Source organism: Nannobrachium achirus (genome assembly GCF_963921795.1).
Source record: "Nannobrachium achirus genome assembly, chromosome: 20".
Classification (NCBI taxonomy): domain Eukaryota; kingdom Metazoa; phylum Chordata; class Actinopteri; order Myctophiformes; family Myctophidae; genus Nannobrachium; species Nannobrachium achirus.
Genome location: NC_137827.1, coordinates 14,307,900 through 14,319,879, shown reverse-complemented (window position 1 = coordinate 14,319,879; position 11,980 = coordinate 14,307,900). Strand labels below are relative to the sequence as shown.

Below are 11,980 nucleotides of genomic sequence, written 5' to 3'. Positions count from 1 at the left end.
TAGGCCTATTTGAGTGGTGCCTCAGCGATCCAATGCTTGACCGAGTGTGTGGGTATATGTCCCTGCATGTCTGTTTGCAGCATGGCCTGCAATACCGCAGGGTGACCTACCTTCAAGTGGCGCTCTTGAGCAGCCTTGAAGTGGCACTTTTGAGCACCAGGGCTCCACTGCAGCCATCGTCGGGCGCCATGCCGGCATTGACCGACGTCAAAAAATGAACCAGGCGGATTTTGAGGTTGGATGCCGTCACCAAATGCAGCACAACATCGGCAATGGAGCACCCTTCATTGATTAAAAAGAGAACATTCCCTGCGTTGACGATGACGTGATGCCCGATGGCCATAGGCGCCGGGGGGAAGACAGTCTGGAATGACCCCCCCACTTTTTAGCTATCAACCTTTTTTTCTGTATTTTTTCCCCTCAACCTGCGCTGGTCCCAACGTTCCCAGACCCATTGGCTTGCCTTGGCTAAATGGCTGCTGGAGGTTGCTGTGATCAACCCCCAGACATCATGCTAATTCTTGCTTCTATAAACAAGTTGTGATCTTTTTGTTAAACAGGTTCTGCCAGTTCCAACTTCTGCCACTAATTGAAATGACAGGCTTCAGTGGTGTAAAGTAACTAATTACGGAATTTTGGAGTATGCAAATATTGTACTTTTACTTCAACTACCATTATTTGACAACTTTCGTAACGAAAGTCATTCTGCATCACTCTGCATAATGAGACACGCCCCTTTCCTATACAAACTTCAAACAACATTTTAACCATGATAAAATTCATCAAAAACACACGTTCTTGGTTCTGGTGACTCATACTGTCCTCCTAATACGTGAGCTGACCGTGTTTTTTTTTTTTTTATTCCTTTTTTAATTTATTTTATTTAATTTTTTGATTGTATTTAACGTTTTTCATTTTCCAAAATAACTATTATAAATAATTGAAAAAAGTAATAAAAAAAGAAAAAAGCAGCAATTTAACATTGGTCTATGCAGTCATTTAAGCTGCTCTGAGAGCAGCATTGACAAAATGCCCCCAGAGCAGCAATTTAACATTGGTCTTTGCGTATAATTTAACTCATTGCCCTCCCGAGGAACCTGAGAAAATACCTATGTTTTTCACTTCAGAGTTCAGACTTCTCTTAGCCTACCTTTTAACGTGGGCGCAAACGTGTTTGAAGACTATATTAGAAGTTTGCATAGGAAAAGGTACAGTTTCATGACAGTACAGTTCACTGGTACAAGGTCTACTAAAAGGAGATCCTAGAAAAGACTAAGCTTATTTCCACAGGAAACCATTTAAGTACCGGTATCTCATATCTCATGTCCATCGTCCAAATATGTTGATTCAGAAATATGACAAGTAGACTAGTTATTAACATTATGTTGTTAATGCCTGATTGCTTAATGCTTGATTGATTGCTTGATTGAATAATGTATTAGAAGGTTGCATAGGAAAAAGTACAGTTTCATGACTGTAAAACTGGTACACGGTCAACTAAAAGGAGATCCTAGTAAGCTTTTCAGCTTATTTACATTTATGTTCATAGCCTATAACACTGACAGACAGATGGATAGAACACAGTACTTTGCATAGGAAATTATCAATAACAAATGGAGAAAAGCAGTTATAAAGAAGAAAGAAGAAAAAATAACAAGGGAAAAATAAATAATAGAAATACAGAGAAAATAGGAGATATTTACAATGGAATTATAATTTATCGCATATTATAAAAGTGAGCGACATCATGTGGTGTTACGCAGCTGTAACGTCGCTGTAACGTTGTCACGTGATCTCACTCCACGTGGGTAACCAATGAGTTTTGGACAAGGAGAGGACACCTTCGTCAAGTTGTAGGAAAATGCAATCACAGTCAGTCACTCGTTGTTTTCTGATTTTGTTTTTGTTTTTCGATGACAAATTACATCCTTTTATACTTCAAAGATAGTGTTGTCCAACAGCTGCCATCAAACATCCGGCTCCTCTGTCCTGCTGTTCCCTCAGTGCAAGATACTGTCTGTATGACCGCTCCTTCTTCAATATACTCCTTGTGACGGACCAGGAAGTGAGCAGCACATTCTGACACACACACTGCTGCAGTCACTTTTCAATACAAACATCTTAGTTTGATCCCTTCTTTTGATCATTATTACATATCTGTGCGTCTTTTCTTTGTGTTTGATGGCAGCGATGACAGAAGAGATGTGTTGCCTAAAGGCACAACTCCTGGAGAGAGAGAAAGAGATTGATGCCCTGAAAAAGAAACTGGCTCTATTAGAAAAGGTACAGTACACTTACTACAGTATCATAACAGTAACAATAAAGCAATGTAACATAGAGAGGCATGGACTTATAATTAGACTTGCAATTAATTCAACTTAAAGGTGGAGTAAGTGATATTTTTTGGTTAAAACGAAAAGTTTGTTGTTGAAAGTGTAAAGCACTTATTCTAATGGAATCATTGCTAATAGTAGTATATGGGTCTCCATTATCAGGTGGGTTGCCAATTTCAGCAGAGAGATCAACTTCAAATGTATAGTGTTACAGTTCCAATGTTGTCTGCTCATTAAAAGTGTGTTTGTCATCACTCACAGTGTCACTTGTTTATCCTGTATCCTGTGTGAGTTCTCTGTCCTGCTTACTGACATGAAAATTAATTTTATGTTTATTAAAGAGCTCCTGTTACTAAACAAACACATAGCAATGAGTACTCTCATGATATAGAGCTATTTAACACTGTTACTAAACAAACACATAGCAATACACTGTTACTGAACAAACACATGGCAATGAGTACTATCATAATATAGAGCTATTTAACACTTATTTAAAAGAAAACCACTTACCCTACACAAGGTAATGATTGTTTTCATTGTTTTAAATCGCTCTGGATTAAAAGCGTCTGCTAAATGCCTAAATTGTACGTGAATGTAATTATTCCCTTTATATATAATGCAATAAAAAAAAAACACACCATGTTTGTTTAACTTGCGGCTTTGCTACTACTCGAGACATGTAAAAGACAGCCAATTCTTACCTCCCCTTTTCCACTTTAAATATTGATTATTTTCTTCTTTCTTTTATTTTTCTTCTTTATGACAATTTCTTTTCTTTTGCTATTGATGTTATCCTCTGCATAGTACTGTGTACTGTCTATCTGTCTGTCATTCAGTGTTGTATGAGATACATAAAGGTTTCCTGTGTAAATAAGCTGAAGAGCTTATTACTAGGATCTCCTTTTAGTTGAGTTGAGTTTACCAGTGAACTGTACCATCATGAAACTGTACCTTTCCTTTGCAAACTACTAATTAAGTCTTCAATCAATCAATCAATCAAGGATGGCCCGTTAACCAGGTGTTCTTTCTGCCGTTACAGAGCGACTTGGAGCTTCATGACAGAGTGATGACCCTGAATCCTCTGGAATCCAAAGCTGCTCTTTCCAACCAGGACATCATGCGTTACAGCAGACAGCTGCTGCTGCCAGAGCTGGGCGTACAAGGTCAGCTGGTTACTGTTTGATTTGGATCTCTATTAACCAACTGAAACCCTATATTGTGTCTGTCGGGTAGAAACCTCATACATGTCCAAAACTAGCAGATCGACAAGTTCAAAATGCATTGGGTTGTGCTTCGTTTCGAGCTTGTGGATCTGCTACTTTTTATGCCTTTGGTGCCGCTGTAGTTATGATCAAGTACTAGAGTGGTAATTTACAAAAGAAAAAGAAAAAAGAAAAACAAGTTAAAATATGGAGATAGGAGTTTTCTGCCCGAAAACAGCAATATGCTTTGTTGTCTGGAGCTGGTAGAATGGAAGTATAAAACAAGGCTTAAGGGATGATTTTACTTTTTTGCTATAACACTATACTACTGTAATATGCAAAAATCCCAGATGATCTAGACCAGCGATTCCCAAACGGTGGTGTGTGCACTCCCTGGGATGCATGACATTAATGATGTAGTTGTGGTGCTGATGTTATAATTAATTATACAACAGGTAGTTCCGACGAAGCAATCTGATTGGTTGAAATAGCTCTCTACCCATGCGAATAATGAGCATTACGACATGGGTCTTATCAAACAAAGATATCAGCTGTGCTGGCCGCGAAAGAGCCGAAGCCTCCTTCTCCCAACACTATGCTTGCGGCTTAGCAGCTAGGCTTGCAGTTTTCATTCAGGGACATAGTAGCTAAATGTGGCATTACATTTTTTTTATTCCAATGAAAGGACGTTTTTTTAAGGGCAACTGTTGTATAATCGCAATATTACACTCGAGAGTGTGGGTTATGTGATTATTGGAACTTCTACACTGCCTATGGGCACTCACCCTTAGGGTAGGGCTCGTGCCTGCGACAACGCAGGTGTTCCAATAATCACGATAACCCACACCCTCGAGTGTAATATTGCTTATATAACACATATACATTTCTCTGAACGTTGCCCTTTCACCAAACAAATGCCTCAGTAGGTCAGTTTCTTTTCAGACTATGTGAGAAGGTCATATTCCTCTATCACTGGTAAGCATTATGGTAACATTTTCCTGCACCAAGCTGGAGAAATCTCACTTCACAATCCCATTCTAGACTTTTATCCCAGCCCTATTATAATATGAATGATTGTGTGCAGGTCAGCTGAACCTGTCCAAGACCTCAGTGCTGGTGGTGGGCTGCGGAGGACTGGGTTGTCCCCTTGTACAATACCTCGCTGCAGCTGGCATTGGTATGTATCCTTCTGACTGATGACCAGTAGAGCCCCACCCATGACACAGTTTTGAGTCTGATGCCAATCCTAATTTTGGACAGTCCTATTACAGATATTTTGACTGGTGTTTTGTCCAAAAGGTGCAAGATATTCCAAATATATTCGGAACGCGTAATTTGTCAATTTGTTTGTTCATTTGTTGGGATCCCCATTTATCTATGAGTATTTAACTCATAAGCAAGCAAATATAAATAGCTATATATACAATAGCTATATATATATATATATATATATATATCTATACTATAATTTTGCGAATGTCTGTCTGAGTGAGTGAGTGAGTGTCTGTCTGTCTGTCTGTCTGTCTGAAACAGCGTTTCTCCTCAGTGGCTGGAGCAATTGATCTGAAATCGCATCACCATTAGCATATGAACACACCTGACATAACTGTGAAGCCTGTTTGTCACTTTCACAAATCATATGCTGTATATTAGCATTTTTATGTTGTATCTATTATCTATTCTGCATCTAGCATGAGGCACATCTATTCTGCATCTAGCATGAGGCAAAATGTTTAACCAGCTCTGTGTGTGTGTGTGTGTGTGTGTGTGTGTGTGTGTGTGTGTGTGTGTGTGTGTGTGTGTGTGTGTGCAGGCAGGCGGGTGTGTGTGCAGGCGGGTGGGCGGGCGGGCTGGGGGGGGGGGGGGGGGACAGTATCTCTGTAGCCATTAAACGAAACGGGTTTCTTACATTGATGCTCCTACATCATGCAAGCACCAGTTAAAGTTACTTTCCATCCCTCATATACTGTGTGCACAGTGCACATCCCATAACCCACACACTGCACATCATTTTGGAGCTCATATCTTTGAACGGGTAAGGGCTAGTATACTATAATTTTGCGAATGTCTGTCTGAGTGAGTGTCTGTCTGTCTGAAACAGCGTTTCTCCTCGGTGGCTGGAGCAATTGATCTGAAATCGCATCACCATCAGCATATGAACACACCTGACATAACTGTGAAGGCCGTTTGTCACTTTCACAAATCGTATGCTGTATATTAGCATTTTTATGGTGTATCTACTATCTATTCTGCATCTAGCATGAGGCACATCTATTCTGCATCTAGCATGAGGCAACATGTTTAACCAGCTCTCTCTGTGTGTGTGTGTGTGTGTGTGTGTGTGTGTGTGTGTGTGTGTGTGTGCAGGCAGGCGGGTGTGTGCGCAGGCGGGTGGGCGGGTGGGCTGGGGGGGTTAGCCATTAAACGAAACGGGTATTTCTTACATTGATGCTCCTACATATTATCATGCAAGCACCAGTTAAAGTTACTTTCCATCCCTCATATACTGTATGCACAGTGCACATCCCATAACCCACACACTGCACATCATTTTGGAGCTCATATCTTTGAACGGGTAAGGTCTAGTATATATAATTGCAGCTATAAACCTCTTATTGCAGAAGTATCTGCTGTAGTTCACACTTGTATGAGAGCTCCCTCTACTGGGTAAATCTAGTAAAATGGCAATTATTACAATGTTCAATTTAAAAGTCAGGACACACCAGCTGCATAACTGCTGATCCCGCTGTTATATAATTTATTATATAATATATATAATGTATATCATTTTTAATGGCTGATATATTGGTCGGGATCTGTCTCTGTTAAGATTAATGTAACTTTGGCAGTAACCTGCTCCGATTCCACTAGCTGCCTCTCAGGTGGATTCAGCTACCTTTTTTCACACCTTCCAAACGACTGATCTCCTTCCTTCGACTGCCAGTCTGTAGTAATCTGTATTAGTCTGATCGGTTATAGTGTATACTATAAATCAAGTGTGGTAAAGATTCTTTGATATTTTGATTGGTCAGGTCGTCTGGGGCTGCTGGACTACGACGAGGTGGAGCTCAGTAATCTGCACAGACAGGTCCTGCATGGAGAGCAGACCCTGGGTCAGTCCAAGGCCCTGTCTGCTGCCAATGCTGCCCGCAGGTACTGACCTGGAAACGCATCTCACTACAGTACAGACACCTTGTTATTGTCATACAACTTAGCGTTCAATTTGTTAACCGCTTACTAAGTCCTACAGCAGGGGTCTTCAACAGGAGGTTAAAGATTTACTATAGTCATAAAACGTCATTCTATTGCAGTAAATTATAGCATAAACGCAATTTCCAAACATACCAATTTCTGACTTGTTGACCAAATGTCAGATCAATACCATAGTTTTAAAACGTCAGATTTTTTGCCAATTGTCAAATATAAATACTAGTTTTAAAAAACATAATTCTGACTTCCTTTTTTTGCCAATTGTCAGATATATATTTTGACAGTTTTCTCGATGTAATTTCGATAAACTCTGAAGACCCTAGGGCAGGGGTAGGCAACTTTGATGATGGCGAGGGCCACTATATCTCCACCTTCACTCCAGAGGGCCAAATTGCATATTGCTACGTCCTACTTTGGCATTCTAGTATCTCATACAAAAGAAGCAAAAAATAGCAGATCTACAAGCTCAAAACGCATCGCAGCGTGAGCTTGTAGATCGTCTATTTTTTGCTCCTTTTGAATTGGAATCCTGAATACTTTTTTGTTATTTTTGAATTGGAATCCTGAAATGTAACAACTTTATGAACTTGAATACAAATACATTGAACATAAAATAATAAAAAACGTTTTAATACTACTATACTAGTCATTAAACTAGTAATATAGACTGAAGGAATTACAGGAGGTCATGAATTGTAACAGCTGAAATCAATAATATATCAGTATTCCGGTATCAACCTGCGGGCCGCATTAAGTGAAGGTGGGGGCCGCATGTGGCCCCCGGGCCGCCAGTTGCCCATATGTGTATGGAAGTTTTTATTGGACTTTATTTTTTCGTAAGTTTTTTCAGTGTTGTCGTATGGTTTTTCAGTCTAACTCGTGCATTTTGTGTGTTTCGTCTTTGAAAATGAAACACTTCGCAAAAAATCACTAAGGTATACCTGAATTTTGTGGTTTTCGTCTTCATAAATGAAACACTTCGCAGAAAAAAACGACCTCGCAAAAAGAAAAATAGCATTCGCAGAACAAATTACAATCTTTGTACGCGTTTGCGTTCACATTCTTTCTACGAAGCATGCCATTTAACTACGACGAATAAAGTCCCTTTTTTACCTCTGTTTTCATGGTAATTACAACTTCGTACACAATCTCGTTGCCTTGTATAAAAAAGATACCTCGCAAGAAATCACGAGGCTACGCGTGCATATTGTGGTTTCGTCTTCGTAAATGAAACACTTCGCAGAAAAAAAACAATCTCACAAAAGGAAAAATGGCATTTGCAGAAAAAATTCAAATCTTTGTACGTATTTGTGGTTAATTTTTTACAACAGCATCCCCATTTTTTCTACGAAGCATGCAATTTATTTGCGACAAATAAAGTCCCTTTTTTACCTCTCCTCATTGTAATTACTACTTCGTACACAATCTCCATGCCTTGTATAAAAATAATACCTCGCAAGAAATCAGAAGGTCACGTGCATATTGTGGTTTTCGTATTTGTAAAAAAAAAACACTTTGCAGAAAAAAACAACCTCGCAAAAGGAAAAATAGCATTCGCAGAAAAAATAATAACCTTTGTACGTATTTGTGATTCATTTCTTACAACAGTATCCCCATTTTTTCTATGAAGCATGCAATTTATTTGCACACGACCACTGAAAAACACAGAGACGAAGTATTCATTGCACACACGACCACTGAAAAACACAGAGACAAAGTATTCATTGCGCACACGACCACTGAAAAACACGGAGACGAAGTAGTCATTGCACACACGACCACTGAAAAACACAGAGACGAAGTATTCATTGCACACACGACCACTGAAAAACACAGAGACGAAGTATTCATTGCACACACGACCACTGAAAAACACAGAGACGAAGTATTCATTGTGCACACGACCACTGAAAAACACAGAGACGAAGTATTCATTGTGCACACGACCACTGAAAAACACAGAGACAAAGTATTCATTGTGCACACGACCACTGAAAAACACGAAGACGAAGTGTTATAATAATGTCCAATTGCAGTTATTTACACAATCCAGCAGGTGGCAACATTTCACCATTCCTTCATGACCATCCTATCCATATATTTAGCTAATTCCATCACCTACTCTCCCTATAGAAGAGATCTACATGCCCATCCACATGTTCTATAGATCTATGGAGTCTTCCTTATGTTTTGCAGATCTACCTGGCCCAACACCATGTTCTATAGATCTATGGAGTCATCCCTATGTTTTACCGATCTAGAGGCCCAACACATGTTCTATAGATCTATGGAGTCATCCCTATGTTTTACCGATCTAGAGGCCCAACACATGTTCTATAGATCTATGGAGTCATCCCTATGTTTTACCGATCTAGAGGCCCAACACATGTTCTATAGATCTATGGAGTCATCCCTATGTTTTACCGATCTAGAGGCCCAACACATGTTCTATAGATCTATGGAGTCATCCCTATGTTTTACAGAGCTAAAGGCCCAACACATGTTCTATAGATCTATGGAGTCATCCCTATGTTTTACCGATCTAGAGGCCCAACCCCATGTTCTATAGATCTATGGAGTCATCCCTATGTTTTACCTATCTAGAGGCCCAACACATGTTCTATAGATCTATGGAGTCATCCCTATGTTTTACCGATCTAGAGGCCCAACACATGTTCTATAGATCTATGGAGTCATCCCTATGTTTTACCGATCTAGAGGCCCAACACATGTTCTATAGATCTATGGAGTCATCCCTATGTTTTACCGATCTAGAGGCCCAACACATGTTCTATAGATCTATGGAGTCATCATATGTTTTACAGATATACAGGCCCATCCTTATGTTCTATAGCTCTATTGGGTCATCCATATGTTTTCAGATCTACAGGGCCATCCCCATGTTCTATAGATCTATGGAGTCATCCATGTTTTCAGATCTACATACCCATCCCCATGTTCTATAGATCTATGGAGTCATCCATGTGTTTTCAGATCTACAGATCCATCCCCATGTTCTATAGAGCCAATCCATGTTTCTAAGGTCCCATCCATATATTTTACAGATCTATGGGCTCATTCCTAGACCATCCCTATATCCTACAGATCTACAGATTTACCCATATATTCTTTAGATCTATGGAGTCTCCAGGTTTTACAGATCTACATGCCCAACCCCATGTTCTATAGATCCATGGAGTCATCATGTTTTACAGATCAAAAAGCCCATCCCTGTTTTGCAGATCTAGAGGCGTATCCATATGTTTTACAGATCTATGAGCTCATTCCTAGGAGTCATCCATATGTTTACAGATTTAGAGGGCCACCCTATGTTCTATAGATCTATGGAGCCATCCATATGTTTTCAGATCTACAGGCCCATCCCCATGTTCTATAGATCTATAGAATGTAATAAGTTCATTAGTGTAATAGTGTAATAAGTGTATTAGTGTAATAAGTGTAATAATGTTAAAGCGCAATAGTGTAATAGCGCAATAGTGAAATGAGTGTAATAATGCAATAAGTGTAATAGTATAATAAGTGTAATAGTGTAATAGTGTCATAATTGTAATAGTGTAATAATGTAACACATGTAATAGTGTAATATGTGTAATAGTGTAATAGGTGTAAATGTGTAATAGTGTAATAAGTGTGATACTTTAATAGGGCAATAAGTGTAATAGTGTAATAGCGCAATAAGTGTAATAGTGTAATAAGTGTAATAGTGTAAAAGTGTCATAAGTGTAATAGTGTAATAATGTAACACATGTAATTGCGACCGTAGGTCGCACTTTACTATCAAAACCACCACAAAGTGTAAGTAACTCCGTCTGTCTGTCAGTCTGTCTGTCACACCTCACACGTCACACTTTTTCCCTGCTTATATCTCCGCAACCGTTGCCCCGATCCATGCCAAATTTTGCACACACGTTCCTTGGCTGCCAAACTACAACCTCCAAGGACCCCCGGAGCTCCAGGGACCCCCAGGTCCCTGGGGGACCCCCAGATGTAAAAAATGACCAAATGCGCAAACATGACCAAATGACCACCCCAACGGGGCTGCTCACGGGGAATTCCCGGGGACCACCCACTCCTGGTGCTCCAGAACGGATGCAAAAGTGGTGGTGCCCCCAGTGGAGGATCCGCTACACTGCAGCTCACATAAAATGCCGTAACTCCGGCTAGGAGCGACCGGGACAGCCGGGGCCGGTACCTATTCGTCCGCCTTGCCGCCGCGGAGACCCCACCCCTCATTTCTCACATGGCCCTCTTCTAGCGCCACCATGAGGCCGATTCTTGCAAAACACATTTTTGGACACTGCTCCAACAATTTTCGCCCTAAAATCACGCAAATCGGTACACAGTATGTCTACACTCATCCCATCAACATGAATCTGTCCCATATAGCGCCACCTCCAGGCCGATTTTTAAAAACACATTTTTGGACACTGCTCCTACAGATTTTGCCCTAAAATCACGAAAATCACTACACAGTATGTCTACACTCATGTCATCAACATGGATCAGGAAGATTTTGGCAAAACACATTTTTGCCCTATTTGTGATCTCCCGATTAGGGAGCCTTACTGGTAGTGTAATATGTGTAATAGTGTAATAGGTGTAAATGTGTAATAGTGTAATAAGTGTGATACTTTAATAGGGCAATAAGTGTAATAGTGTAATAGTGTAATAAGTGTAATAGTCTAATAAGTGTAATAGTTTAATAGGGCAATACGTTTAATAGTGTAATAAGTGAGATAGTGTAATAGTGTAATAAGTGTAATAGTGTAATAGCGCAAAAAGTGTAATATCGTAATAAGTGTAAAAGTGTAATAGCACAATAAGTGTAATAGTGTAATAGCGCAAAAGTGTAATATTGTAAGAAATGTAATAGTGTAATAGCACAATAAGTGTAATAGTGTAATAGCGCAATAATGTAATAAGTGTAATAGCGCAATAAGTGTAATAGTGTAATAAGTGTAATAGTGCAATAGTGTAATAAGTGTAAAAAAAGTTGATGCAAAAAAAGTTAGACCAAGGCACTCTTGAGGGACAGTTAAAAAGCCTTTATTTTAGGGCTAATGCATAGCAAGAAATATAAAAAAGCACCTACGCGTTGCGGCACAATGCCTTCTTCAGGGTGACTAAGCAAAACAGTTGAACAAACATGGCTTTTATAGGAAACAGGATATGACATCACAAAATCATACAGGTTGACTGGGAGGCTACAAC

At 39.7% G+C, this 11,980-nt stretch overlaps 1 protein-coding gene across 1 annotated transcript in view; it reads left to right on the top strand.

Annotated features, from left to right (window-relative positions):
* Positions 1 to 2,109: 2,109 nt before the first annotated feature.
* Positions 2,110 to 11,980, top strand: part of mocs3 (molybdenum cofactor synthesis 3) — a gene marked incomplete at its 3' end in the record, with an annotated part of 32,006 nt that continues 22,135 nt past the window's right edge. The window contains exons 1-4 of the mRNA XM_080750213.1: positions 2,110 to 2,283; positions 3,376 to 3,499; positions 4,623 to 4,715; positions 6,571 to 6,691. Coding sequence (XP_080606339.1) covers positions 2,182 to 2,283; positions 3,376 to 3,499; positions 4,623 to 4,715; positions 6,571 to 6,691 — 440 coding nt within the window. The 5' untranslated portion in view covers positions 2,110 to 2,181. The remainder of the gene's footprint in view (positions 2,284 to 3,375; positions 3,500 to 4,622; positions 4,716 to 6,570; positions 6,692 to 11,980) is intronic.